At 43.9% G+C, this 27,407-nt stretch overlaps 3 protein-coding genes across 7 annotated transcripts in view; 1 reads left to right on the top strand and 2 right to left on the bottom strand.

Moving 5' to 3' along the window:
• Positions 1–27: 27 nt before the first annotated feature.
• Positions 28–3,661, bottom strand: EXOC8 (exocyst complex component 8). Its single transcript, XM_061198658.1, has one exon. It carries the CDS (start codon positions 3,569–3,571, stop codon positions 1,394–1,396), a length of 2,178 nt encoding a protein of 725 aa, XP_061054641.1. The 5' UTR covers positions 3,572–3,661; the 3' UTR covers positions 28–1,393.
• A 148-nt stretch (positions 3,662–3,809) lies between these two features.
• Positions 3,810–16,123, top strand: SPRTN (SprT-like N-terminal domain). Of its 2 annotated transcripts, none has more exons than XM_061182594.1 (6): positions 3,810–3,953; positions 4,083–4,369; positions 5,395–5,494; positions 9,380–9,508; positions 12,254–12,521; positions 14,168–14,274. In XM_061182594.1, the coding sequence occupies exons 1-6, from the start codon at positions 3,951–3,953 to the stop codon at positions 14,182–14,184; spliced, it is 804 nt and encodes a 267-aa protein (XP_061038577.1). In that variant the 5' UTR covers positions 3,810–3,950; the 3' UTR covers positions 14,185–14,274. The 2 variants fall into 2 exon arrangements, with proteins under 2 accessions (XP_061038577.1, XP_061038573.1); XM_061182590.1 differs by having other exon boundaries at positions 3,820–3,953; positions 13,789–16,123.
• Positions 9,597–27,407, bottom strand: part of EGLN1 (egl-9 family hypoxia inducible factor 1) — a 71,318-nt gene continuing 53,507 nt past the window's right edge. The window contains exons 4-5 of one of the 4 annotated variants that reach the window (XM_061182614.1): positions 26,717–26,784; positions 23,187–25,678 (exon numbers count right to left, since the gene is read on the bottom strand). In XM_061182614.1, the coding sequence (XP_061038597.1) occupies positions 25,614–25,678; positions 26,717–26,784 (133 nt within the window). In that variant the 3' untranslated portion in view covers positions 23,187–25,613. Of the gene's footprint in view, positions 9,910–23,186; positions 25,679–26,363; positions 26,785–27,407 lie in introns of those variants that run through there. The other 3 variants (XM_061182633.1, XM_061182623.1, XM_061182606.1) reach the window with 3 other exon arrangements.

Raw genomic sequence — 27,407 nt, 5'->3', positions numbered from 1 at the left:
GTTTTACATAATTTCCACAGTCTTAATACCACTATTTTCCTTCAGATAAAGGAAACGACCTTTTGAAGTCATCGGCATCAGAAATGACACTTAGGAACAAGAATCACAACTATAAGTTAGGGGGAAAATGGGTCGTAGCAGTTTGTCTCCAAGTATGAGGAAGGCCAGATAATCAATATACAATGGATGCAAGTTTAGAAACCTCGGGAAGCTCAAATTTCTTTAGTTATTTTTGTTTACTAAACAATCTGAAGTAAGCATTATATTCAGTTTGAAAAACAAATAAAATTTAAAAATAAAACAAGAAAAATGCAGCCTGGAGCATTTTAGGCGTCACCAAAGGTTCTTCCCCTCCTTCCTTTGGGCACACTGTCTCACTTTTCTGTGAGACGAAAAAACACTTACTCTTAGCCACGGAAAGCTATCCACTTAGCCACGAAAAAACAAAAACAAATCTCTGCTCAAAGCAGTCATACTTAAGAACATCGTGGGGTCTGCATAGGATTTTCCCTAATTTCCCACCCGCCCAGACCCTGAAATCTGAAAACTTTTCTCCCGCTTGCATGAAGTCTGAGCCACTACGTGTAACCCACACCAAAAGCGCTGTCAGGTTCTTCGATGTGTCTTGTTTTTTTCTTTAATATGATAAAAGGGAACTTCAGACAACTCAGAAATATGTTAAAAAAATTGATGATAGTTCTTAAGATTTTCAAGTAAATGCTCCCAAATCAAGGGTTATCAAGCTGTTAATTAGCAGCTAAAAGTGATGAACCATTTAAATTACGTTGGAACTGTGTTTATGACAGTTTCCTCTTGCGCTCTATAAGGATTGGAGTACTCAAGTCCACACACTAGCTACCTTCACGAAGGAATTCTTTTGACCAAAGTTTACCCTAAAACCAATTTCCTCAACTCCTTTCTTTCTCCAAAATTGTCCAAACACATTTTAAGGTGTGGAAATATAGGGCGCAGGGTGTTTTATATGGCACGGTACCCTTTAAGAAACCTACCATTTTTGTGAACGGGGAGACATTCACAACATACTTAAACTTTGTATTTACAGATATTGTTTATCGGCGCTGCATAATCTGCGCTGTCAGAAAGTGTGTCGTGAGTCAAAGGATAAGCTGAGATGCTACAGTGTGATGACATATGCATTAGAGAGCTGCATAATCTAAAAGGAAAGCATATTATATATTTCAATAATTCCAACGTTTTGTCATATGGCCTTAATTTAACATTTTTTTCTTTCTCCTTTTGCTTTTGCACTTCTATCCCAGAGGACATCTTTTATTTTTAAGACATGTTTGAGACTATAAAGAATATGCTACTGCAACTTAATATAAATAATCCATAAGCAACATACACGGATACACATAAACAGGTCCAGGCATCAGACCACTGACGTTGTACTTTCGGGATTCACACGCATCAGTCTCGATGCATTTCTCAGGTCCTGGAGTTGCTTGGCGGGTTTCCCCACACCCTCCTCAAACCTTTTCTCCACCACGGGGAGGACCGTTTCATACAGAAAGGATGCATTCTGTCTGATAAAAGCCTTCTTCTCTGGATCTTGCTCACACCGAAGACTGTAATCCACGTGCTGAACAGCGACCAAAATGATTTCCACCAGGCTCTCCAAAAGCACCATGTGCAGCTCCGGGAAGTACAGCTTCAGTGCCTCTTCCAAGAAGCCCATGGTCTGTTTGGTGAAAGCAACCACCGTGTAACTCAGGTTCACCCAGCAGTCATCCCCCGTGTACTGCTCGAAGTTCCCCACGCCACAGCTCTTCATCTCGTCTTTGAGTTTCCCCAGGGCCTCCGGGGTCATCAGGTTCATCCTCCTCCACATCTCCTCAGAGTTGCGGTGCTTAGTGGCTTCGATGATGATTTCTTTGTAACTGTGCAAGGCCCCTTGGATGTCTTTCACCAGGAGGGCATGGACGATGAACGTGAGGTCTAGTCCGATGTCGCTCAGTTGCTGACAGTGCTCCTTGGCCACTTTTACACACTCAGCCGCGGTGGAGAGGCTCTCCTTACTATCAAACACCTGCTTGCTAAAAGCATCCACAAACATGCCCATGGCTGACCTCGCCCAGACCACAAAGGCAGAGTAGCAGCCGCTGTCGGTGCCCGCAAAGTCCGTCTCAAATTCCCTGGCGGTCTCCAGAAGGCTGGTAAAGAAGACGTGGCAGAGCTTATGAATGTAGAGTAAAGTGGCACCTTCGATGCGAAGCTGGCGTATCGCAGTATGCACAGCCGCTGCCCTGTTTCTCAAGAAGAGCTCACAAGCCTTCGTGCACTGGCCAAGCCGGATTAGCTGAGAAACCGCCCGGCGGGTGGCCTTGGGACCACCTCTCAGGGACCGACCTGGGGACAGTTCAAACACCAGCACCTCGGTGAGCTGGCCGACGCGCTCATCCACTCTGGCCCTCAGTTCTTTTACAGGAGGTGGGCGGGGCTTATCTTCCAGGTAACGGTTCAGTTTATCCAGCAGGTCGACGGCCCCTTCAAAGTCCCTCTGGGCAATACAGACATCCAGGTCTTCAGGCAATTCCTGGATCCATTCCACGGAGAGGTCCACCTTCTCTTCTTCTGCCTCGGGAACAGCTGGCTCGCCGTCGTCTTCGTCCTCAAATGGGTTGCTGGCCTTGGAAGTCACCTGGGGTGGCCCTCGAGGGGCAGCTGCCTCCTCCTGCCCCCTGCGTCTTTTTTCACTGAGGGCCCTCTTGGTTTCCTCCAGCACTTCCAGCCACTCTCGTTTGATTTTTGCGTTTTCCGCTTGAAAAATACGGCTCTCGGGAAACATGAGCAGCTTGAACATGTCCTTCATGGGCGGGTTGTCCTTGACATTGACCACGGCCAAACCATCCAGGGGATAGAGGGCGTTGTAGCGATACATCCCCCGCCGCTGTGGCAGCCAGGTGGCCACCAGCAAACAGTCGTTCATGAGAAAGCCGTGCACCCGCTGCAGCTGGGTCATGTGGTCCGCCTCGTACTCCACCAGGTCCCCGTTGTACACCAGGTACTGTCCCGGCGTCTCCAGCAGGTGCCTGCAGCCTTCCACCTTCTCAAGCAGGGTGGTGAGAGTGCGCTGCTTTCCTTCCTCGCCTGGCCCGGAACTGTCGCGGGAAGCGCCCCCGGGGCTGGGGAAAAAGCCAGCCTGGCCCCGGAGGTGGTCGCGGCCCCCCGCGCCGCCTCCCCCCTCCTCCCCTCCGGAGGCGGCGGCGGCCCCCGCGGCGGCGGCAGCCGGCAGCAGGGTAAGCGGGATGCTCTCCAGGCTGCTCTTCTGCTCGGTCAGCAGGTGGCTGAGCTGATACATCTCGCTCTCCAGGTAGGAGATCTCGCGGGCCGTCTCTATGAACTGTCGGTAGTTCTGGTAGACGTTGCGCTTCAGGTTCTGCGCCGTCTCCTCCGCCAGCGCCTGGATGCGCTGCCGGTGCTCCTGCAGGTCTCGGTCTCCGTCCGACTGCTGCGAGAGCTGCTTCACGTACAGCCGCGCCTCGAAGCCGTCCGATTCCAGCTGCCGCCGCAGGCGGCTCGCCCCGCTGTCTGACATCGCCATCGCCATGTCCGTCCGGGACTCACGCAGTCCCTGTCACTATCGCCGTCGCCGGTGCCGCCGCTGTCGAGGCCCACCCAAGCCGGGTCCAACTCCAGGGCTGCGGAAGCAGGCTGGCAGAGAGACGAGTACGCCTGCGTCCGGCTATGAACTTCAGGCACTGCGCCTGCGCAGCAGGGCCAGCGGCCTAGGGCGCATGCGCCGGAGAAGCTATCGCGGAAGCGAGTGGAGGGCGGGGCAGAGAGACGTAGGTACTGCGCCAGAACCGAGTGTGACGTTGGTGTTTGACGTTACTCGCGAACTGTGAAGGCGGTAACCAGGTTTCTGAAACCTGCCTCCGGCTCAAGCCCTGGGAACCCAAGTTTTGAGCCCACTGGGAGGTGCTGTCATGGTGAGTTCTTTTTTTTTTTTTTGAGCCCCAGAAGCTTGACTTTGGCGTCTGGGAGAAGTTCCGCTCTCGAGCCCGTTTGCCTGAGTCTCGCGAGATCGGCGGGCTGACCCGCGGGCCGGTATCTCCTAGGAGGAGCTCGACCCGGCCGTCGGAGGCTCCGGGACGTGGAGTCCCCCGGCCTGGACCCCGGCAGCCATGGATGAGGACCTGGTTTTGGCGCTGCGGCTTCAGGAGGAGTGGAACTTGCAGGTCTCGGAGCGCGATCCGGCCCAGGAGCCCCTGTCTCTGGTGGACGCGTCCTGGGAGCTGGTGGACCCCACCCCCGATTTGCAGGCCCTGTTTGTGCAGTTCAACGACCGTTTCTTCTGGGGCCGTCTGGAGGCGGTCGAGGTGAAGTGGAGCATGCGAATGACGCTGTGAGTCCCGAGCCGCGCCGGGGGCGGGGGGCGCCGGCGGCCTCAGCCCGGGCTCTGGAGCTGGGGGCAGGCGGCCTCTCGGTCCTGTGTCCCTTCCCTTCCATGCCCTTGTCTGTCCCGCCCAGACAGCGTTAGGGGAGCCCTGTGGCCCACCCCGCGGCGGTTTGGCTTGTAAGGGGACGTTCCTTGGCGTTAGGACGATGAGCTGACCCTTTCCTGATGGGGCTTACGGGAGCGCTTTAGGACCCAGGCGGGAGAAGCAGCCGGAACCTGCCCCTGAGAAAAGAGGCCTGGGCCGCGGCTTTGCTTTCTTCCCCGGGAGGCGTGCAGTTCCTGCCGGGCTCGGCGGGTTCCGCCGCTGGGCCGCGAGCTCGCAGGTCGGGGTGGGGAAGGGGCTGGCGTTTCCCTACTTCTGGGTCCAGGGGATCTTCGGGGGGGGGGGCGGGGTGCGTCTCAAAGCAGCCTTTTCCGGCACGCCGAGTCCGGGAAATGCCGGCTCCAGGTAACCTGCTCTTGCATACGAACGGAGTTGAGAAGTTGACGGTGCGGTTCGAGGCCACCGCGCTTGCTCTTGGATGGAGGCGAAGCGCCCTGAAGTAAGAGATGAAGGTACGACACGGAAGTGTGTTTCTAGTGCCATGCTGCTGCGTATGTGGGTTTCCTCGATACTTCTGGACACAGGCTGCTAGAGACCTGGCCGTCACCGCCACCGACGACTGACCGACGGTGGCGTGTAGGGAGGAGGCGGGGAGCGTCAGACCGGGACGGCCCTCTTCGAGCTCTTACGGCCCGGCTGGGGTTCGGGGAGCCCCTGCTGCTCACGTGCCTCCCTAACTGGCGCTAAAGGCAGGGACCGCCCCGCCGAGCGGCTGCGCGTGCGCTCTCGAGAGAGCCCCCACCCCCACCCCGCCCCAGAGCCCGCTCAGTCTGGACCGTGCGAGAAGGAACCAGCGGTTGCCCTTTGCCGTCCGCTTCCCTTTCGCGTATGTTTGCTAAGCGACGGTTTTGTGGTGGTTGTTTTCCAGGTGCGCTGGGATATGCAGCTACGAAGGCAGGGGCGGAATGTGTTCCATCCGCCTCAGTGAACCCCTCTTAAAGTTGAGACCAAGAAAGGATCTGGTGGAGGTATTCTTTGCGTGAACCTGATGCTTAGCTCAGTAATTTAGAAACGCGTGTTACTGGTTTAGACTGCTGTAAATTAACTTGTGCACGTGAAGAAGAAAAAACCCGTTTTCCCTCACTGCGAACTTTTATTGTGGGGCAAATAATAGTGATTTTCTTATATTCTTATCGTGTTTCGAAGATAGAGGCTTTCAGGTTCGTCACCCAATTTGATCTTTACGGTAATCCTGTTTACGTTCAGGGTGTGTTGTCCTCATTTTTATAAATGAGATAATCAAGGTTCAGAGAGGCAAAGTAGTTGGTTTAGAAGCAGAGAAAAACTTAGGATCCAGATCTTTGTTTTGAGACACACAGATTTTGATTCTCCTCTGTTCAGCCGCCATGGTGTCCTCCCAGGACGTGTAGCTGAGCTGGCAGAACAAACCAGCGTGAGGGCACACTGCATATCTAGAGCTGGTGGTCACCCCTACTGCCAAAATGGAGCCGTAGGAGCTGTCAGACTATGTTTAGTTGAGTCGACTAGTTGCCTGAAGATCCCCAAGATACAGCCAGTGTGAGTGGTCTTGCCCCAATTATATCACCTGAAACGTGTGCACTAGAGGGCATAGGTGGTAGAGGTTGGATGGGAAATAAGTTAAAACATGCTTGGAAATATGTTTTTAAGGGTAATAAAAGGTAATGGGTTTCACAACAACGTGAATGTACTTAGCACTACTGAACCGTACACTTAAAATGGTTAAGGTGGTAAATTTTATGTTACTTTTTTTTTTTTAACCACAGTTTTAAAAAGGTAAATAGCCACTAAATGTAAAATGGTACAACAGAAATAACTTAGTTAATAAGAAAGAAAGGAATAAACAAAGCCCAGGTCAAATAAAGAGACAGGTGGACATAAAAACAACAGTTATTGTGTTAAATGTACATGGACCAAACACTCCAGTTAAAAACATGAAACGACATCCTAGACTAACAGAGACATGCTTAAAATAAAGACACACATATGTTAAATATAAAAGGATGAGAAAAAGCATATCATCCAAATACTAGACAACAGAAAGCTGTTATGGCTTTATTAGTATTAATCTAAAGATTTTAAGGGAGGAAGTTTTACTAGAAAAAAGGGAGACATTTTATAATGATAGAATAATCTATTAAGTAAAAACACATAATGACCCTAAAAGTAATAACATAGCTTTAAACGACATGAAGCATCAATTAGCAGAAACAAAAAGAGAAATAATCCACAGTCATAGTTGCAGATGTTAACAGAACTCCGTTGGTAATTCAATGAATAAGCAGAAAAAGAAAATAGTAAAAATTAAAAAAAACAAAAAGTTGAATATGATTAACCAGATCAACCCTACCAGGAGCCCTAATTGGAACAGCCCTAACTGAAAACTGCTTAATGAATATTTGTTGCATAAATGATTAAATTAACACATGAACAATTTTTTCCTTTTTAAGGTAATGGGCAAGATGAAAATGGGAAATAGGTGCTAATGCTTCAAGTGAGCATTTGCTGTTGGCAGAAAGTTCTAACATCAGATCAGGAAGGTGGACAGAGGAAGAATAGGGGGACTCTGGCCTGTATTGAAAGTAGCTGCCTAAATTATAATCAGTAGGATTCAGAAAAGGAAAAGACTTAAACTGGTTGAGGAGGTCAAGAAAAGCTTCAGAGATGTGGATTTTATTACTAGTAACATCACCACGCCTACCACTCACTATTGAGCACCTACTGTGTGCCAGACTAACCTAGTTATTCTAGTGTTTGCCTTTACCACAGCCCTGCAAGATTAGGATATCTCCATTTTCAGGATGAGGAGCGAGTTGTAACTTGTCCAGGGTCACGTGGAGAGTGAGTACCAGATCCTTGGTTTAGGCTCTGGTTTCCCTGCTCTAAAGCTCTTGTCCTGTCCCCTTAGAACTGTTCCTGCTGCAAATTAAAACATGGGGGTGAGCCTGACAGGACAGATTGGATTCTCACATGTACACAGAGTAGAGGAGACTATCTTGGCAGAAGGAATGGGAGTGCTGTGAACAAAAGCGAGGCCACTAAACTTATGGCATGTTTAGGACCAGAAGTAGTTGTTTTTGGCCAGATATAGAACAGTGGTGGGAAATAGAGGTATTTTGGGACCGTGTTGTGTAGAGCCTAAATGCAGAAAATGGTAGATATATAAAAATAGAAGTGTTCAGTATAATGCCATTTCCCATTTTCGAGATGTATTTAAATTGGACCAGAAATCAAGAACCTAAGTAGTTTCTCCTTTCTGAGAATAGTTATCATTATTTTAGAATGTTGAGAGACGTCTGAAATGTAGAATGGCTTTTGACTCTAAGTCTCAATAGAGTGACATTTTCTTGAAAAGATAGAGTTGATAATTTTAAAAGGGATGGTTTCATAATGATCAAGTTAAAATGTTTGATTCTCCCATTTTGCCGTTCAGCATAATTTTATAAGACTAAAATTCATTAATGCCAGTCTAGTTCTTCTGATGGAAATTCTTTTTTTCACAAAACTATGGAGGATTATGAAAAAGGTATGCTTTTGAAGACCTTTATGATTTTCACTTTTTGTATTCACATTTTTTCAGAATAAAGTATGAAATAGCAGCCTTAAGTGCTTTTGTTAACTTTGCACCTAAACGCATCCTTGGTGTGGAATGAGCAGGTTTTACTGTTTGTTTTAAATTTTTACATGATTCAGAATCCCAAAACTATAGAAAGCTGTACACAAAGAAATCTTGATCTCCCCCATCCCTCTATTCTGAACTCTCTACCTACTAAAGGATACTGTTATTAGTTTCTTTTTTCTATTGTTGTTCTGTTTTGCCAATATTTGCCAATATTCCACTGTTATCCCCTCCCCACCACAGAGCATACTTCTTATACAAAATTCTGTGTATACTCTTCTGTACTTTGCCTTTTTTCATTAAAATGATAGTCTGTAGCCTCCTCCAAATCATTTCATAGAGAAATTTTTCTTTCTTTTTTATGGCTGCATGGAATTCCATTATGTGGCTCTTCTTTCAACAAGGCCCCTATTGCTAAACACTGTTTTCACTCTTTTGCTTTTGTAAGCAGTGCCACCGAGAAAATACCTCATATGTACGGCCTTTCATTTTAGTCTGGGTATTGCTGAGTTCAACGATAAATGGATTTGTAATTTTGTTAGATGTTATCAAATTCTCCTCCCCAGGGAGAGGAGAATTTGAACCATTTTGCACTCCTACCAGTGATATATGGGAGTGCTTATTTTTCCTTAGCTTTACTAATGGTGTCAAACTTTAGGAGTTTTACCAATCTTGATAAGCAAGAAGTGGTATACTAATGTATTAATTTGCATTTCTGTTTTTATAAATGACGTTGAACATTTTTCATATGTTTACGGATCATTTATGTTTCATTTTCTCTGACCTGTCCGTGACATTTGCCTATTTTAAAATTAGATTGTTGGTCATTTCCCTGTGGACTTTTAGGAGTTCTTTATATTTTAGGAATTAATAGGCTGTGAGATGGTTGCACATATATTTTTCTGAGTTTGTTTTTTCGCTTTACTTATAAAATTTTTTCCCTATACAGAATTTTTAAATTTTCATGTAGTTGAATTTGTCAGTCTTTTCTACTGGATTTTGATTAATAATTAAAAAGGCTTTCTTGGAACAGGGAGTTCTTAGCCTGGGACCTACAGAGCTTTGGATATTATAGAGGCAAAGTTTTGTGAATGTGTGCTTATGTAAGTTTTCTAGAAAGATCGTTCATGACTTTGTTCAGTATCTGAATGGAGCCTGTGATCCAAAGAAGGTTAAGACCCCAGGTAGAGTAAGAAAATGCATTTTTATTTTCAAAAGCACCATAACAAATTAATTTGACTGTTTTCTGTTTCAGACCCTCTTGCATGAAATGATACATGCCTATTTATTTGTCACGAATAACGATAAAGATCGGGAAGGGCACGGTCCAGAGTTTTGTAAACATATGCATCGCATCAATCGCCTGACGGGAGCCAATATAACGGTATATAAAGCCACACACATTTATGATATTCAGTAGTTATTTATTCAGGACTTTCTGAAAGCAGAGAAGTGGGTAGAAACGAATACTGTGTTTGAGGATTTTCCACAGCAAGTGAGAGGCCCAGAGAAGCTGGCTGGCTTGTCGGGGACCAGTAGGCGGACGGCAGCCGCACCAGCGATACCCGAAGGCTCCAGCCACAACTGGGGCAGCGCGTTGCACAGGGTTACTGCAGGCCTGCGTGCCTCTCTTCTGGACGACTACCGTCCGCTCCTGATTTTGTTGCCTCCTTGTCGTCTCCCCCTCCAGTCTGTCCCATATTCTGCTACCGTTTCATATGTCATTCCCTTCATCAGAAGTCTTTGATTCGTATTTCTGCATGATATCGTAGGAGGTGGCGGAGCCTGGGGTCAAAAAAGCAGGAAGAGTCAGGTTGCTTGCGTCCAGACGCTGGCGCCACTGATTCACTGTGGGACCCACTGATCTCTTCTACGCTTCAGCTTACTCACGTGAAAGGAGGGTAATGACAGCACCTACCTGTTGGGTCCTGTGAGGCTTAGAGGAAGTACGTGCAAAACATTTTAGCACAGTTTGAGTACTCATTAAATATTAGTTGTTTTTGTTATTACTGATTCATTTTTTCAGATAACCTTGCTCTTCCTTTTCTCTGACCTTCTGCCATCCCCCTGCTTATGTCTTAACGTTTCTAACTGGACTTTACACCTCCGTGCCTGTCCTCATATACCCTCTTCCTAAAATATGCCACTTCTCCTATTTTCTGTCAAAATGATCTCCATCTTTACAGTGAGATATAACTTCTCCCTCCTCGGGACCTCCTCAGCAGATATTTAACCTTTTACACTATTTTATTCTCCTTTCATACCTCTCACGGGGTGGCTCTTGCCTATCTTTACATACCTCTGCATAAGATGTGTAATGTAGCACCTCTGCAGGCGTTTAGCAAATATTGAATTGAATGGAACCAAACAGAAATATTAATTCCTACAAAGATTAAACGCCTTGGTGTGTTTAGATATTTCCTTCCTTTGAAAGGCAATAAAGGCCAGTGTGATGGAAAGTGAGAAGTGCTCACCCCCCGTGTATTATTTTCTAGCCGTCAGTTTAATTTTCTAGAGAGCTCATTTAATTACCGGACAGAGTTCCTTCAACATCAGGGAAGCGGCTTGCATTAACACAATCACATAAAATCCAGATTAGCAAAAGAATTACGGAGTTGCTAGTATAAAAGACTTTTAGTTTCTTCATTAGAATTTTACACTTTAAGCAAAATCTTAGTATACTTCCTGTTGTTCAGTTGGAAGAGGATATGCCCTTTTAACTTGGATGTCTTTGTGTTTTCATCTAGGAGGTTTAATCAGGTGGACACCCCTTGCTTTCACGGGTTACATCAGGTTACAGCAGACTCCACAGGGCATCCACATTGAGAACAATTTTATTTTAGTGACTGCATTGTTAAAAAGTTACATCCCCAGGCTATAGGAATTACAGAAGTCGGAAGCAAAACAGATCCAGTTCCCTGTCGTCTTTGCCGCTGAATTGTTAAGCGGGGTGTTCTCAACATGAGAGAGCGGGCAGGGTCTTACAAACCTCCTTGCTCCCAGACTCTCTGTCCTCCAGTCTCTTCTGCACCTACTATAATTTGCATTGTTTGCGTGCTTGCCAAATAATAGAGTTTGTTTGCTTATAATGGAGAGATGGTGATTATGAAACTATTTATCTGTAGAGTTATAGAAAGCTTAGCATTCTTTCCCACAAGGGGACTTTACTAAAGAGTTAAATGCAAAACTCCTATGCTGTTCCTCCTTATCTTATATAAGTAGTCATGTTTCACTCAGAGGACAGAAGGAAAAGGTGCTCAGAGTCATTCAGGAGTATCAATTTTAAAATGGCGCCCTGCCATCCTCAGTACTACCAGGGTGGGAGGGCTAACCGTCCTTTCTGTCTCCTGCTTAGGTTCTAAGTAAGATTTCATCTAGAGGGTGAAACAAACGGATCCTGTTTAAGGACTGAAAAGCACATTTACAGAGAATTTTATTTGACTCAATGAAGCTTTTCACTCAGTCAGACAGAGCACCTTCCCTGTGCCAGGCCGGCAATAGCCACTAGGGGTACCGGCTGAGAACATTCAAGTCCTGGAGAGCTTTTCACCTACGATCAGATAAAGTGATAGCCCGCAGGCTTATTATGAAGAAATGGGCGGGGCCGGGCGCTCGTGCAGAGCGGGTGTGACAGTGACAGGCGCTGCGCGAGGCCTGGCGCTTGTGTTTGGGTCCAGCATTTACAGGAAATAGTCTTCAGAACCCTTCGGTTACTTACAGGGGAAGATTCCAACTTGGCAGTGGGAACAATTCTTATTTATTACAGCATTATGTAAAATCTTGTCTTTATCCTGGTTTTTCATCGTTTAGAAATAGGGTTTCTAAAACTTCTGGCATTTATAGAAGCTTTTTGGTCTTTTTATTTTTAACTTCTTTGTCTTCTAGTCTCACCTTTTTCTGTCTTTACACAGTTTATGAAGCACTAAATAAGTGCTGCTGTTTCCCATTAAAATGAACTTTTGAAGAGAAGCTAAATATCGTTACTGTCTTTCCCAAAACACAACTTCAGAAAGCTCTGGGAAACTGGAAAGTTAAAAAAGGGGGCGGGGGGCCGCTTATATATTGCTTATCTATTTTCTTACACTTGTTAACCTGCCTACTTCATGCTGACAACTTTGTCTCGACCCAGGTGTACCATACTTTCCACGACGAGGTGGATGAGTACCGGCGACACTGGTGGCGCTGCAATGGGCCGTGTCAGCACAAGAAGCCATATTACGGCTACGTGAAACGCGCCACCAACAGGGCACCCTCTGCTCATGACTACTGGTGGGCTGAGCACCAGAAAACCTGTGGAGGCACCTACATAAAAATCAAGGAACCCGAGAGCTACTCAAAAAAAGGCAAAGGAAAGACAAAACTAGGAAAGCAGCCGGTATCAGAAGCAGAGAATAAAGGTAACTCTGCTTATATTCTTCCAACTTTTCCACGGCTGTGGCTGTAACGCAAAGACAGTGCTGTCCATCAGAGAACTGGCATTAGATGAGCTTAAGGATCGTTTCTAGTGTAGACGTTTTCAAGTGTGGACTTAAGGGGAAAAAAAAATCCCATTGTCCATGAAATGGTGGTAGAAAAATATCGTCTGCTGTATATAGATGTGAGTAAAAGTAGACGTAGTTTCCACTGCTAAAATTTGAGGGTAAAGTCCCTTTCCCTATCCTGACTCACTGGGTCATTAGGATAGAAAGAGAAGGCAAAAAGATTGTCAAAATGAAAACAGTAATTCAAATAACAATGCCCGGAATGTAAGTCCTAGCTACACCCCCTCCTAGCAGTTGGAGTCTCTCCAGTGACTTCTGTTGATGTATGTATTTTCACTGGGAGAAGAATGGGAAAAGGATATGACATGTATTATGCTAGTACTTCATCTTCAAGATTTATCCCTTTCCTGTGCAGTTCAGAGTTACTGCCTTTTTTTTTTTTCTTTCTTTTAAATTTTTTTTAGCTCTATAATGTCTTTCACTTTTTTTTTTTTTTAAGTCTTTATTGAATTTGTTACAGTGTTGTTTCTGTTTTATGTTTTGGTTTTTTGGCCTGGAGGCATGTGGGATCTTAGCTCCCTGACCAGGGATCAAACCTGCACCTCTTAGCATTGGAAGGCGAAGTCTTAACCACTGGACCGCCAGGGAAGCCCCTAGAGTAACTGCCTTTTGAAGGGGTAACAAGGTTACTAAAGTTAATGCTTCTTCCCTTGGGAAGTTGTGGATTTGATGTGATAAGGACTCAACAGACACGTGCTGTATTTCTCAAATTCTGAAGTGTTTATTAGTAAGTTGAGAAGTGATAGAAGAATTTATGTGGAGAGATTATGTCCTCAGTTTTGTGAGTTGGGAAGATAAGAATGCGGTAGCAGATTTTTCCTTTCTGGAATGACACTTAAGAATACCAAAAGCAATTTTCAAGGTAAAAGTGACTTTGCTGTCGATGTTTGCGTGATGGAACTGCTTATCTCAATACGAGAGGGTGTTTTTGTCCTGTGTGTTCTCAGTACCACAGCTTTCTACTGCCGAGGATTGTCCGCCTCCCAGTAGTAGAAAGCTACAACCCAGTTCTAATGCAGAACAGAAGTAGTGTTTCTTCATTTGGAAAAGCTGTCCATTAGCTTAATATTTGTTATGGTATGAATTTTGAGCCAAGGAAGAATCTTATTTGCTTCTTTTGCAGGTAAACCAAACAGAGGGGAGAGACAGTTGTTAATCCCTTTCAGTGGGAAAGGGTATGTTCTAGGGGAAACCAGCAGTTCGCCTTCATCTGGGAAATGCATCACTTCACATGCTGTTAAAACCCAGGATCTTTTAAATCAGGGCCATTCAGCAAATGCCTTAAGACCCAATTCGAAACCTGAGGTGACATTTGAACAGAACGGTTCACGTGGAAAAACCTCCCTAGTCTCCGCAGCCCTCAGTTCCGGTCACCAAAGTGTTGTCAGCAACTACTTCTCGAGAGTCTCTGTCTCCCAGCACAAGGCTTTCAGAAGTGTGAGTGGGTCTCCGATGAAAAGCCTCACAGTTGGTGACATCACTAAAAACTCGGTCTCTTCTAGTTCTCAAAGGAGGGTGACATCTTCTAAGATACCCCGAAGAAATCCTTTAAAAGCAGTGGAATCGACATCTGTGACTGCACCCCAGGATGCAGGTGGGCCTGAAGATAAATTCCCAAGTAAACGACCCAGGCTCGAAGACAGGACTGTTTTCGAGAACTTTTTTATCAAGAACGAGCAAACGCAGAGCGGCGGGAACGTGCCGGAGCGTGGTTCACGTCCTGCAGCTGCAGCGCCGAGTGCCAGCGGTTCGCCCAGTCAGAGCAGAATGGTTCACTGTCCTGTGTGTCAGAGTGAAGTTGTGGAGTCTCAGATTAACAAGCACTTGGACTGGTGCCTTGCCGGCGGGAGCCTCCAAGTCAGAAGCTGAGAAACTCTCTGAAGAATGAGTGGGTCTCAGCCGGCCGCCCGTATCACCTCAGAGCACAGTGCCGGCCGCTCAGGGATTTCTGCTTAGTGCAGGTTATCGCCTCGTTCACCCATATGCAATGCTCTGTTTTATGTATACACATACGAGATCGTAACTTAACATATTTTATGTCTAAAGGTGCTGTAATTCCCTCTTAGGTATGCTGTAGCCCAGAGTTTGTTCTGGATGCATACATGTATAATTTTTAGATACTTTTGTTCTTTCTTGCTTTTAAAAGTATTTAAATCTGTTAATCTTTTTATTTGCCTATTTTCCTTAAAATAGTGAGGAATCCTGTCAGGTGTTTGGTTAAATTGAATATTCCTTTTTTAATATTAAAACTCATTCCCAGAACTGGTAATATTCATAGTATCGGACATACTGACCAAAAATACAACCTAGTTGTTTTCCGGTACTCAAGGTTTTTGGTTTTTCTTTTTTTTTTTTTTTTTTTTCCTTCAAAATTTTAACAGGAAATACATTTCCTATATTATAAAGATTTTAATTTCTCTGTTTCACTAAAAGGTGGCAGCAGATTTTACGTTAAATTAGATAAGCAGAGTAAAATAAATTTCTTTTGGAATATCGCTAGTAACAAATAGCCACTGTAATTCTGTAGGCCAGAGTTGAGCTGATTTCTCAGAATTTTAGCAAAATGACTGGTTAAAACTCAGTACTAAGTAACTGGCATATATAACATAACCAAGTGGCCTAGTTTATGTACAAGTGGACCATCATCTGGAAACAGTATTACGAACCTTAAGCCAAAGTTGAAACCATTTAGGAATATCATTTGTGTATGTAAAAAAGTATATTTCTTTTAAAAAACATTCTTTTCCACGTCCCAGCAAAGGGTCAGAGATAGTTTGATCCATTTACTTTTTTGTCTCATGGCTCTACCACCAGTGTGTTGGCATAGTTTCAGGGCCTTAGTTCACAGGTTCTCTTCTTCTTAACTTTGTTGCAACATGACTTCACATAACATAAGGTGCAGCTGGGTTCCCCGCTGAGTGCCCACGACCCGGGGGCAGTTAGAGAACATTTCAGTTGCTGTGAAGTGTCCTCATGGGCACCCCTTCCCAGTCAACACCCAACACCCCAGAGTAACCACTGTTTTCGTCTGTCACCACAGGTTAGTTTAGCTTGTTTTTAAACTTCATGAAGTAGTACCTTTGTTGCTATGGGTAGCAGAAGTTCAGTCTTTTCATTGCTCTGTAGTATTTGTATGAATATGCCCGAGTTTATTTATCATTCTGATATTAATGGACATTGGAATTATCTCCAGTTTGGGGCTGGCCATTCTGAATAATGCTGCTAAGAACATTCTTACTCATTTCTGCTGAGCATATCCCCAGTCTGGAATGCAGGGTCACCAGGTGCATTTGTGTTTAGCTTTAGTAAATGCTGCCAGTTTACAGTCCTGCCAGCAGTGTATGAGAGCTTGTTGTTCAGCAGTCCCTTTCGTTTTAGCCTGTCTGGTTGAGTGTTTACGAGTTTTGATATTTCTTAAGCATGAAGTTACACAATAGTATTTAATAAATATTTATAGATAAATGACTTAAAATGTGTATTATGTTGAATATATACCGTTACACTTTCATAGAGGATCATTTTCTCTACTTCAATTTAACAAATTTTGTGCAGTTAAACATTTTTGGGGGGCGGAGGGGTGCAAAACCGTACAAGGTTCTGGGGCTGTGAAGTAAGTAAGAGCCCATGTCCTCAAGGAGCTTTACAGCCTAGCTGGGGAGTGAGACAGAAGCAGAGCGGTTTCAGCATAGTAAGTGCTCTGATGGGCTTCTGCTAGGTGCTGTGGGAACTTACTTAAAAGGACAATCAGCGTAATAGCCCAGGGCTTCAGGGGATGGAGGAGACAAATTCTACATCCGGTTGAGTCTTCTAGGGCAAGTCAGGTTCGCCTGGGGTGGGGGGAGGATAGAAGGGACCTTGCACAGAAGGAACACAAAGGCTTGGAAACAGACCGGCACATTCGACTGGGAGAACTAAGCCGTTCCCAGTGGACAGAGTGTGTGTAAGATGTGAGGGGTAAGATGGCAGAAGGAGAAGGACTGCAGACAGGACGGATGTAAGCAGAGCTGGGGGGCAAAGAGACCCCTCTGTCACACGTTCTCCACTTCACGTCCGGTGTGTATCGTCCCTGTTCCCACACATCTGGTGATTTCGGGTGGGGCTGGTGCAGGGAGGGTTGGGAAGGCTTGCAAGCCAGCCAGGAACATCCGAGAAGTGTTTTGACGGGTTCTCCGGGGGCAACAGAGACAGGAAGAAGAAAGGGGGGCAGTGGCAGGGATGGAGAGAGCAGGTGGGTTCGAGAAATACTCAGGTTGTAAAATCAAGAGCTGGTCAGTTTTAAGGGATGATGGGAATATGTTAGCTGGCAAGAAAACGGAAGTTAATTTTAAATTTGGGATTAAATAAGACTTCGCGTCAATCGCTCAGAATTCTGATACTCCCAAATCTGTCATTTATATTAGAAAAAAAAGTTTTCTGTTCTGTTGGTTTGTTTTTCCCCTTTAAAGCAAATTTCCTATCCTAATAACAGCTAGTAATTTGGGGTCAACCTTTAAATGTTGTTGCCCTTCATGTTGGAGAGATGGGGGTGGGGAGAAGCGGAGCAGACTTGACTTCTACAAGAATTCGCTGTTTTTTAAAGTCAAGATTATACAATGTCTAGCAAAGCAACTTTAGACTTAGAAAGTATAGTAGACTTTTATAGTAGACTATAAATGCGTATCCTAACTGGAAATTCTAAGATGGGTGGGAAAATGGGACAAAAATCTCAGAGTATCCCATTGTCCTAAAGCTCTGAGCTTGTGGTTTTTTTGTTTTTTTCCCCAAAGCTTAGAGGAGTTTTAAGTAAATTAGAATGTCAAAGTGAAACCGGCGCTGTATTTTCCTGCAGATTTAGTACCCAGCTGGGATCCTGTGCCTGGGGCATACGCGGTATCTCCTCTCACTGGGCTGCTTGGTGAAAAAGCGGAGCTCTTTTTGCAGTTTAGTCCTTATTGAGGGGCAGTGGGTTCCTGTTGTTCTTTGTCTCAATTTTTTGTCCTTGAGGCTATTGGTGCCTTTTTAGCAATTGGTTGCGTTTGTTGTTGACTAAGTAGCACATCCACCAAATGAAGTGAAACTCTATCGGACAATTATTATTACAGATTAAATTGCCTGGGGAGTTGAAATTAACAGAAAAGGATGCGATGTGGAGATCAGCTCTGGTTTTCTTTTCTTTTTCTAACATTCCACTAGAATGTTAGAAGTTATATAATTCCATACACATCATCACACACCTTTTGATATGAAAAGTGAAAGACTTGATCTTCTTAAGTGACTCAGGAATCATCTCAATATTAAAATTTACACCGTTGTAGACTGTAATACAGAAACAAGCCGCTGTTCGCTTTCTTCAGTTCTGGTGCTAATAAACCTACCAAAAGATTTATAACCTCTGGCTTAACTGAACACCAGATGGCGCTCTTAGTAAATTAAATTTCTCTGAAAAACCGGAGGCAAAGCAAAGCCAAAAGGATATAAGGGAGAAACGTCAACGGGAACAGTAATTGCTAATTTTGACTCACAAAGGGAGAAGATAGGTTAGGATCTCAAGTCCTGAGAGAGGAGGGGACACAGCATGGCCAAGAGTGTGTGCTTGTTCAAACAAAGGAGGACCGATCTACAGGGCACCTTAACCTCCCTAGACTTGTTTTCACCTCACGTTCCACTCTGAACCCTAACGAACATACGGCAAAACATGGTGCTGCCCAACAGACAGTCTTCCAGACACGGTGGGACCTATACTTTCTACTGCTTTCAAAATCAGTACTCTTCCTTTGAATGTCTGGCACTTCTTATTTTGTTGTGTATCATCTAGGTTAGTCTGAAAGCTTCCTAGGACGTAATGCCCTTTTCCCCTGTATCAGAGGTCCAGGAGAACTAAGGGCAGCCTGCTGTTAAATTCTTGGTGTTTAGTGAATGACATGGCGAGGCACTTCTCAACTTCCATCGTTACCTGCTTTTGCAAAAACATCTGAATGTAACACTGACTCTTCTCCATACTTCCCTGAAGAATCAAAGTGTGTGTATTTTCAAGATAGGATATTCTTAAGACCCAAATCATTCCAGGTTATAAGCATGCCTTGCAAACTAAATATATGAAAATCTGCATCTACATGAAAGAAAACTGGATTTTTTTTTAACAAAAGATTCCTCACAGGATTCCTTTATGTATTTGTATACATTTAAAATAATTCCATAGGTAAGATGCACCCAGACACCTGTTCAGTTGCATTCTTAACATCAGATATTCAAATAGCCACCTCCATAGGATCCCCGAGGGGAGGATGGAGTCCAGCTTCTTGGCACGTCTGTGAGTGCCACCGGTGTTATTTGTAGACTGTTCATTCTCATTGGTATAGCAGGCGTGTATGTGTCCATTCTGCTTTCTAACTCTTTGTGCCTATTTTATTTTGTACTTTGGGCTGTTTTCCTACTTTTTTTTTTTAATGACCTTCATTATATGTTCAGTTGAATCTGTTCTTCCTGGGGTATCTCACAATTTAAACTTCTTAATTTTGTCATTTTCAATTTCTCTACTGAGTTACATCAGCTCTTGTTTCACAGCTTCCTGAGGAATCTTTTGGTCCATTTTTGTTCTGAGATTTTGAATTTCGAATTTCAGGTGTTAATTTTTATTCCTGCCAAGTCAAGTCCTGTTGGAGGATATTTAGTTCACACCGAATATTGTTGCAGTTTTCTTCTGCCTTATGGTTGAGGGGAGAATTTTCAGCAGCTATACTTCTCGTTTTTTTTCTTCTTATAGATAGTAGTGTTTGTAGATATTTTCTTCCCTTTTCGGCTCATTTTGAAAGGTATTCTTTTCCTTGACTTGCAGAAACAGTTGGTTCGATGTAGGCAAGAATGGGGGGTTTCTGATTCAAGAGTGTTTTCTTCTGTCGGAACAGTGAAATATGGTATTTCTCAGAGATGACACTTTTCTTTGTGAGGGGGTAGGGGCTTGGAGTCTCACCTGATTCTGTAATTTTATTTTTCTAAGACCCTTACTTCCTTCTTTCATTTTATCATCAAGCCTCCAGGAGACATCTCCCCCTGTCCCAGACACGGTACCTTCCTCACACAGCCCCCTTCAATCTCATTCAGACTTCTCCTTGATGCTCCAGTGGGCAGCGCTGCGATGCACTGGTGTGAGGTGCCAGTATCCCCATCACTCGTGCTGGGGGCCCTGTTTTTGCCCTGCGTGCTGCCACCGCTAGGCCCCCTGCCCTTGTCCCTTTACCATATAGTTTCCACCTGACTCTGCCTTCATAGGAATTCTGATGCCGGCTCTAGTTTCCCATAAGCTGAACTTTTTTCTGTGTCTCACAGTTATGCTGCAGGTACAGGTTACAGGTGACTTGGTTGGGAAGACAGTGAAAGAGATTCGGATTTAGGCAGCAACTGCTATTCCTTGGAAAACCAGAAGCTCAAGTACTCCCCCCTTCAATATGAACACACAAGCAAGAACTGAACTATCAGATCTGGGAGGAAAGCTTCTAACCTGAGAGACAAAAATTAAAACAAACAGAAAACAATGTTCAACACTATGTCTATTCAACAGAATAGGTTTTTCTATATTTTAAAAATTCAGAGAACATAAAAGAGAGCTCTTGAAAATTAAAAACGTGAGAGCAGACATGAAACCCTTGCGGGCAGAACTGAAAAAGACATGTCTCCTCGGTAAAGGACAAAGATGCAGAGGAAGCAGACGACAGCAACTGGCTCAAACCTGAGGTGCACTGTCTGAACGACGGGGGTTCAGAAAGAGCAGAGAGGATGCAGGGGAGAAACAATTTAAGAAAACGTCCCCGAATGTACGGCACGAATTTGCAGTTCGCATACCTAGCGTTATTGGCGGAGAACGGGCACACTGTGAAACGGTGGAGCCCTGGGGACAAAGAATTACTCCGTGAGCTTCCACAGAGGAAAAGCAGATGACGTGTAAAGAATTAGAAATAGGAACGGCTTCAGATTTCTCAGCACCCACACTGCAACTTAGAACCTGGACAATGCCTTCAAAATTCTGAAGGATGATTATTTCCAAGCTAGATTTCTAAACTCAGGCAAGTTACCAATTCAATGTGAGGGTCAAAAAAGAAAAGACATTGGTCTCAGAAAACTGAGCTCCCACATACTCCTTCACAGAACGTGCTGAAGGCCAGGCACACCAGATTGAGGAAGTAAACCAAGATGCAGGAAGACATGGGACCCAGGTAATGGGAGACCCAACGGAGAGTGGTGATAGGACCTCCAGAACAATGTGGAAGGACGTCTAGGGAAGGCAGCTGTGCACCAGGCACAAAGGACAACCACTCCAGGTTCCTGCAGGTGAGACGCCACAGGGGAAAACGAAAGATCAAGCAAGACATTAAGAAAAAAGTAAACTGGGGGAAAGTCATCATGGTTTATTCTGCATCTCACCTTTGAATTAGCACAAATAGCCTTTTTTTTTTTTTCTTTTTTTTCGCCTGCGCCGCGTGGCATGCGGGATCCTAGTTCCCCAATCAGGCTTCGAACCCGTGTCCCCTGCAGTGGAAGCGCAGAGTCCTAACCACTGGATCACCAGGGAAGGACCTCCAGGGAAGTCCCAGATAGTCTAACATTAATGTGACCTAAGTTACAATGTAATTATGTAAGGAGATCGGGGAGGTGTGGCAGGGGCAGTGGAGGAGGGCTGGAGAGACACCTGTATTCTTACCTCCCATGTGGGGAAGTTGGATAAATGTCAAACACTGAAGAATCAAGAGTGTAGCAACGCAACTGTATTATTAAGAACTAATCGGGCACATACTCAAAGAATCACTTAGAAGAGTTGAAATCTTTTCTCAGGGGAAGAACACAAGGGGCTGTTTTCCTCAACAACCCTTACAGAACAAGTTGACTTAGCTACGTGTGCATTTATACCTTTGACTTAGAAAACCGTAAAGGCATTTTATAGAAGAGCATAGAAATATAACAATTTTGGCAGAAAGAGGCCTAATCTCAATGAAAGAGAGATCTCATCCAGTAACTCCCTATCCAATAACGTCTACACCACCTGTTCAGAGTGCAGAAATGATCCATTCGGTAAGAGCTTTAGCCGCCTGCAGCTGTGTAGGCTCTCCCTTTTTTTTTTTTAATGGCTGTGTTGGGTCTTCGTTTCTGTGCGAGGGCTTTCTCTAGTTGCGGCAAGTGGGGGCCACTCTTCATCGTGGTGCGCGGGCCTCTCGTTATCGCGGCCTCTCTTGTTGCGGAGCACAGACTCCAGACGCGCAGGCTCAGTAGTTGTGGCTCACGGGCCTAGTTGCTCCGCGGCATGTGGGATCTTCCCAGACCAGGCCTCGAACCCGTGTCCCCTGCATTGGCAGGCAGATTCTCAACCACTGCGCCACCAGGGAAGCCCCTTCTCCCTGTCTTATGAACTGGTTTATATTTAAGTGTTTTCTACTTGTAACACTCTTCCCGGCTCATGAGGCCATGCCCTTTATACATATCATTGGTCCAGTGGTCCGTCCTTGAGCACTGCCATGTTTCAGGTGAAATTTAATTGTTGGTCAACATCATGAGAAGACTCTGCCTTAAAATCAACAGCAGAATCTGGGGAACATATTCCTGGCATTAAGATGTCTAAAAACCTATTCTTGAAGCAGTGGAGACTGGGTACTTCTGAAAGTCCATGTACAATTATATTATTAAATATGTGGTATAAATACATATAATTGCCATCCGTAACCGAGATACAGCTCTCATCCTTGAACCCTGTGCGTCTTGGGAAAAATGTGTTTCACTTAGGTCACACACAACTCTAAGATTGGAGCTACTGTGCTTGTTTTCAGATGAAAAGGGCTCCGAAGGTCACGCAATTAAGTGGCTGAGCCAGAACTAAACAGATTTGTCAATCCTGTCTGGGCTCTTTTTACCACACTACCAAATTTAATTTAAGTCTTCATCCCTAACTCATCTGCCCTCTCCTTTAATCCACGCAGGTATATTTCAGCACAATTGTCCAAATGCCCTAGGATAGGTTGGGATATAACAAAAACACCATACCAAAAAATATTTTAAATAAGAGATAAATGAACATGTATGTTGACCTCATATTGTGAGAGCTCTTCAGTTTCTTGCATACACACATAGGACACCTGTGACGGTCATCGATAAAACCTAGTGGCCCTTCCATTTTTTGCAGCAGAGAGGCGACACAGATATGCTCGACAGCGTAAAAATCCTAGTAAAAGGGCAAGAATCCAAATGTTGAGAATCCAGACAGAACTCATGGAGCCCGGGGACCCAGTCCCGGTACTCCCAGGATGTTGCTGAAATTGTCGGACTCCCGTGTTTACTGTTCTCTCTCTTCCCCCTGTTATCATTTATAAAAAGCAATACCAAATGCTCTGGACTGAACCAGAGATGTGTGATAGAAAAGCACATTATCTGACGGAAGGGCCCATTAAGAAAGTCAGTGTATGATAAAGGATTAAAAAAAACAACAGAAGACAGGCGGAAATAAGCATAATTTTTTCAAGAACATTTATACATCTTTTTAATTAGATTAGCTTTACAAGCATCTTGAGAGCTTTTTCATAATGAAACGCCGCTTTTCAAATTACATGACTTTATAGTCTATCTATAGATGAATCCTCAAGTTCTTTGCCTGCTGTTGATAAAGGTCTGTGTTTTACGGCTGGTTAATACGGTGAATAAAAACAGCATTAGAAGCTTTATCTTTAACCAGGATTAAACACATATAGGCCACAAAAAGTTTTAAATTTTGTTTTATATAGAGTCCTGCTTGGTGACAAGTTAACGGTCCCACTAACATGAAATGAACAGATTTTAAATGGATATTAAAGGAATGGCTATCCCGATTTCTCGATCCTTTCACAACAATCTCCAAGAACTTATATAAACTTTTCCAAAAAAAAAAAAAAACAAAAAAAAACCCAAAACTTAAAACCTGTCTGGCGAGCAAAACCCACAGGTAATAGAATCTGACACTTTGCACAACTGCAGAGAAACACATCTGAATGACACAGGGGCTCCCAGATTAAAAGGCTGTTGCTGTACACCTTCACAGACAAGCCTCCCATCCACATCATACGATTTCTACTAGACCTAAAAAGAACAGCGCTTTTGAGTTGTGGCCTCAGGCAGTGCACTGCACTGCAGGCCAGGTGGCAAAGACAACTTGCGCTCAGGGAGGGGTGGAGGGCAGGGGGCAGAGGCACTTACTGTCAAGACGTTCCGCTGTATTATATGGAACTAGGAGAGGAAGTGGAACGAAACTGCACATGGGTGAGGAAAAACAACGGTCAACTGTAATTGTCTCCTGCAAGTTCTCCGGAAGTGAGATCACAATACTGAATATTTAATCCCACCCTAAGTCCACACTGTCAGTTCACTAAACAATTTTTTTTCATGTTTTACATGAACAATAGCAATCTTTTAATAAAAATTACTGAGCTTTCCATAGAAAAGGTCTCTAATTGAGTACAAACTATACAGATGCTAAAACTGTCATAGGTTGAAATATACAGAAATATTTCTGTACACTCACATTATTTTGGCAAAGAAGATCAAGGACAGAGATAGAAAACTGAAGTGGGCAAGGTCTTACACCCATAATTCTTGCAAAATACAGATACCACCCTTTGGGCTTTGCTGAAGAGCCTAGGAAACTGAAGTCTAAGACACCCGTCCTAATTCAGGTGTTAAATAACAGAAGTCTGGGAGGCCTTGTGTGATTTTGTAGTATTCCCTCTTTTTTTCCTGAAAAGTAAAAAAGCAAACTCATAAAACATAAAAGTGTGTGTTTTTTTGCTTCGTGTTTTGTGTTTTTAAGCTAAACAGCCATCTTTCCGTACTGACGAAGAGCGCTGTGTCTGGGGAGTGCGTCAGCGTTGGTCTGAGGCGTCACTAACGTTAAGTCGGTAACAACACCGTTCAGTCTGGATGCGCACAGTCTCCCCTTGACGCTACCCAACAGGAACGAGGTTCTGACCTGCTGACCAGATGGGCACAGGAGTAGGGAGAAAACGTAACAGCAAAATTGAAAGTACAATCAACTTGACGGGAAGCAAAAGGAAAAGTCTTAGGAAAGGGGACAGTATCTTCTACATCTATAGGATATATATACCTGAAAGCATAAGAAAGCCCTTTATCTTGGGAACTTGATGCTGAGGATAACCTCAAGTTCATTTAGTGCCAGTCACTTTAGTTTTTTTTAAATGTAACTTACAAAATAAAACCTTTTTACTGTGTATTTTTTCTTACAAAACATGAACTGAAGGTTATTGGTAGTCAACGGTGATGGTTTTACTGTTATGTTTCACTATTAACAATGTCAGAAAAACAACAGCAGCAATTTTTAAGAGTTCAAATTAGTGTAAGACAGGACTACAAAACAATCTGATTTTTCAGTTGGTGATTAAAGTGCTCCTTTTCTTATTTTAAGTAAAAAGAAAATTAAAGTAATCATTAGTCACTGGCAACAATCATTATAAGAGGCCTTTTAGGGCAAAATTTAATAGTACGAAGAGGTTTACAAAAATAGATTGATGCTATTTTGGGGAATAATACTGTAATTTTTTTCTCAATTCAGTTTTGATAAATTGTACCTGATCATACAAAAATTACTTCAAATTCAAACTTGACTATATAAAAAAGGGAGAGATGAAATGAAGTCAGCTAGATGACAGATCTGGCAAAATATAAGAATGAAAAAATTCTACCTAGGGCACTTATTTCATGTCCGGATGTAAATACCACTTTCAGCTGATAACTTATATTCCTCCCATCACAGGAGTCAATCATGCAGTACAAAGCCACACAGTCAAAATCTTCGTTTTGATGCAACACAAAAAAGTTGTTTCTGTTTCCTTAAATTGCCAACTGGTGGTCTATTTTCTTTGTCCCATTTATTCGTATTCACAAGTTAACAAATAGCGTCAATAATTACTGTAGATGAAGTGGGGTATTGCTGGATCAAAGGCTCTATAAGACGTCTTTACTGATTGAATCAGAAGGTTTATTGAGTTCAACCCTCACACCTTTTTCACCTGCAAGGTAAAAAAAAAAAAAGAATTCATTCATCCAGTCAGCACCAGAGAGCTTGTTACTGCTTCCCACTGAGTCCCTAACAGTATGCACAGTGCTTCAGCTTTGCAAACACACATCATCTGAAAATGATCACGCTTGCACTTCCAAAAGCTACCCTCAGGACTGTACTACGAGGCATGCACAGACGCTGAACTAGTAAACCCTCAAAGGGAAAAATCATCCTCTACACAGAGAGAACGATTTTTGTCTCCTTTTATTTGAAAAGCAACTCAAAGTGCTGTAAGAGCAGCGTGTCCAGCATCACCGAAAGCGCACTACTAGGCTTCTGGCACAAATAGTGACTTTAAAAATGCACAGAAAATGCGCGAACATTTGACTTTTATAGTTTTATAAAAGGCTGATGCGGGATTATCAACGGGCTCATGAAAATCCAGCTAGTTAAATCAGTAATATGAACGAACTTGAGCAGGTCTGTGGAGATACAAGGTAGGGTTAAAGGCAAGACAGGTCAGGGGTCCATCTGATGGAAACCTCAGACCCAACCGCTCCAGGAGATAATCCGTAACTGGGGGTGACCTATGGACGCCACTGGCAGACATGGACTCCACATGCCTGTCTGCTTTACTGATTTCAGCATCTCAGTTCATCTCCTTTGTATTAATTTTCTTCATGTCCACATTTAACATGGAAGACCTGGAGTACTCTTCAGAGCATGTACATCTAAAAAGGAAAGGATATTATTACCTTTCCTCTGCGGGAAGAATGAGAGGAAGCCAGCCTGTGACTGAAAAGGATTATCACAGAAAAACTCAGCTTGTACTCAAATGATTTTCCCAGACTTCTTTGTCTCAAACTTTCCTCATCTTTGGGCAATTTTGATGGTTCAAGATAACAATGAAGATGACTTAAGAGCAGTCTTCTTAAATAGGGGAATTAAGAATCTGCCGGAAACAAGGAGCGAGTCTTCTGGCTCATGGAAAGCGCTGCCTGGCTGCGGGGTCTCTTCCTTCCAGTGTACCCTGGCCCCGAATGTTTACCTGTTAGATATTTTACTTTAGCTCGTGCTCTCTCATCTGCATCAAAATACCAAACAGTTATTGCGTACCTAAAAGAAAATTCAGAATAGCGTAAGAATGATCACACTGGGGAAAACAAAGCGTATGCTGTTGCAAAGGTCTACTAAAACTTGCAATGCCAAAACAATGCCTAACTTGGGATGACATCAGATGATAAGGGAGCACAGTAACAACCCACTTACTTAATCAGTCGTCCCAATGCTCAGGAGTATCGCAGAGAACCAGGAGTAGCTAAAATTTATGTTGCAGAGTTGATGAGTTTTTATGACTTTCTTAATACCTACTTAACCTACTTGATTATCTGTTTTGCAAGCCCACAGCGATCAGAAACAGACAATAAGAAGGTAAGAGTGGCTGTTACAGAAAAAGCACACTATCAATAAATAGCACAAGTTCTAGAAGACAAGAAGAGAAACAGAGAAGGACTCAAGGCCAGGGGCCCTGTAGAGCAAGGGAGGGCTGACAGTCTCCACCACTTCTAAGGACATCACTACACACATACCGGCAAAGAATCGTGATGGGGGTTTACAATTTTACAACCTGGAGTCATCCAGAAAGTTAAATTATGCTAAGCATTTTTTAGGATTTTTATCAAAGCAATTATACTATGTTTTGTTTCATTTTTCTGAAAATTTCATCATTTACTTGGAAT

Source organism: Eubalaena glacialis, chromosome 1 (genome assembly GCF_028564815.1).
Source record: "Eubalaena glacialis isolate mEubGla1 chromosome 1, mEubGla1.1.hap2.+ XY, whole genome shotgun sequence".
In the NCBI taxonomy this organism is placed as follows: Eukaryota; Metazoa; Chordata; class Mammalia; order Artiodactyla; family Balaenidae; genus Eubalaena; species Eubalaena glacialis.
This window is presented reverse-complemented; position numbering and strand designations above follow the sequence as displayed.

What these genes read in the sequence shown, in the direction of transcription:
- SPRTN (XM_061182590.1), top strand. An exon ending in TGACGGGAGCCAATATAACG is followed by an intron (nt 9,509 to 12,253) that starts GTATATAAAGCC and finishes GTCTCGACCCAG; the next exon opens with GTGTACCATACTTTCCACGA. An exon ending in ATCAGAAGCAGAGAATAAAG is followed by an intron (nt 12,522 to 13,788) that starts GTAACTCTGCTT and finishes CTTCTTTTGCAG; the next exon opens with GTAAACCAAACAGAGGGGAG.
- EXOC8 (XM_061198658.1), bottom strand. Translation starts at nt 3,571, where the DNA reads ATGGCGATGGCGATGTCAGACAGCGGGGCGAGCCGCCTGCGGCGGCAG.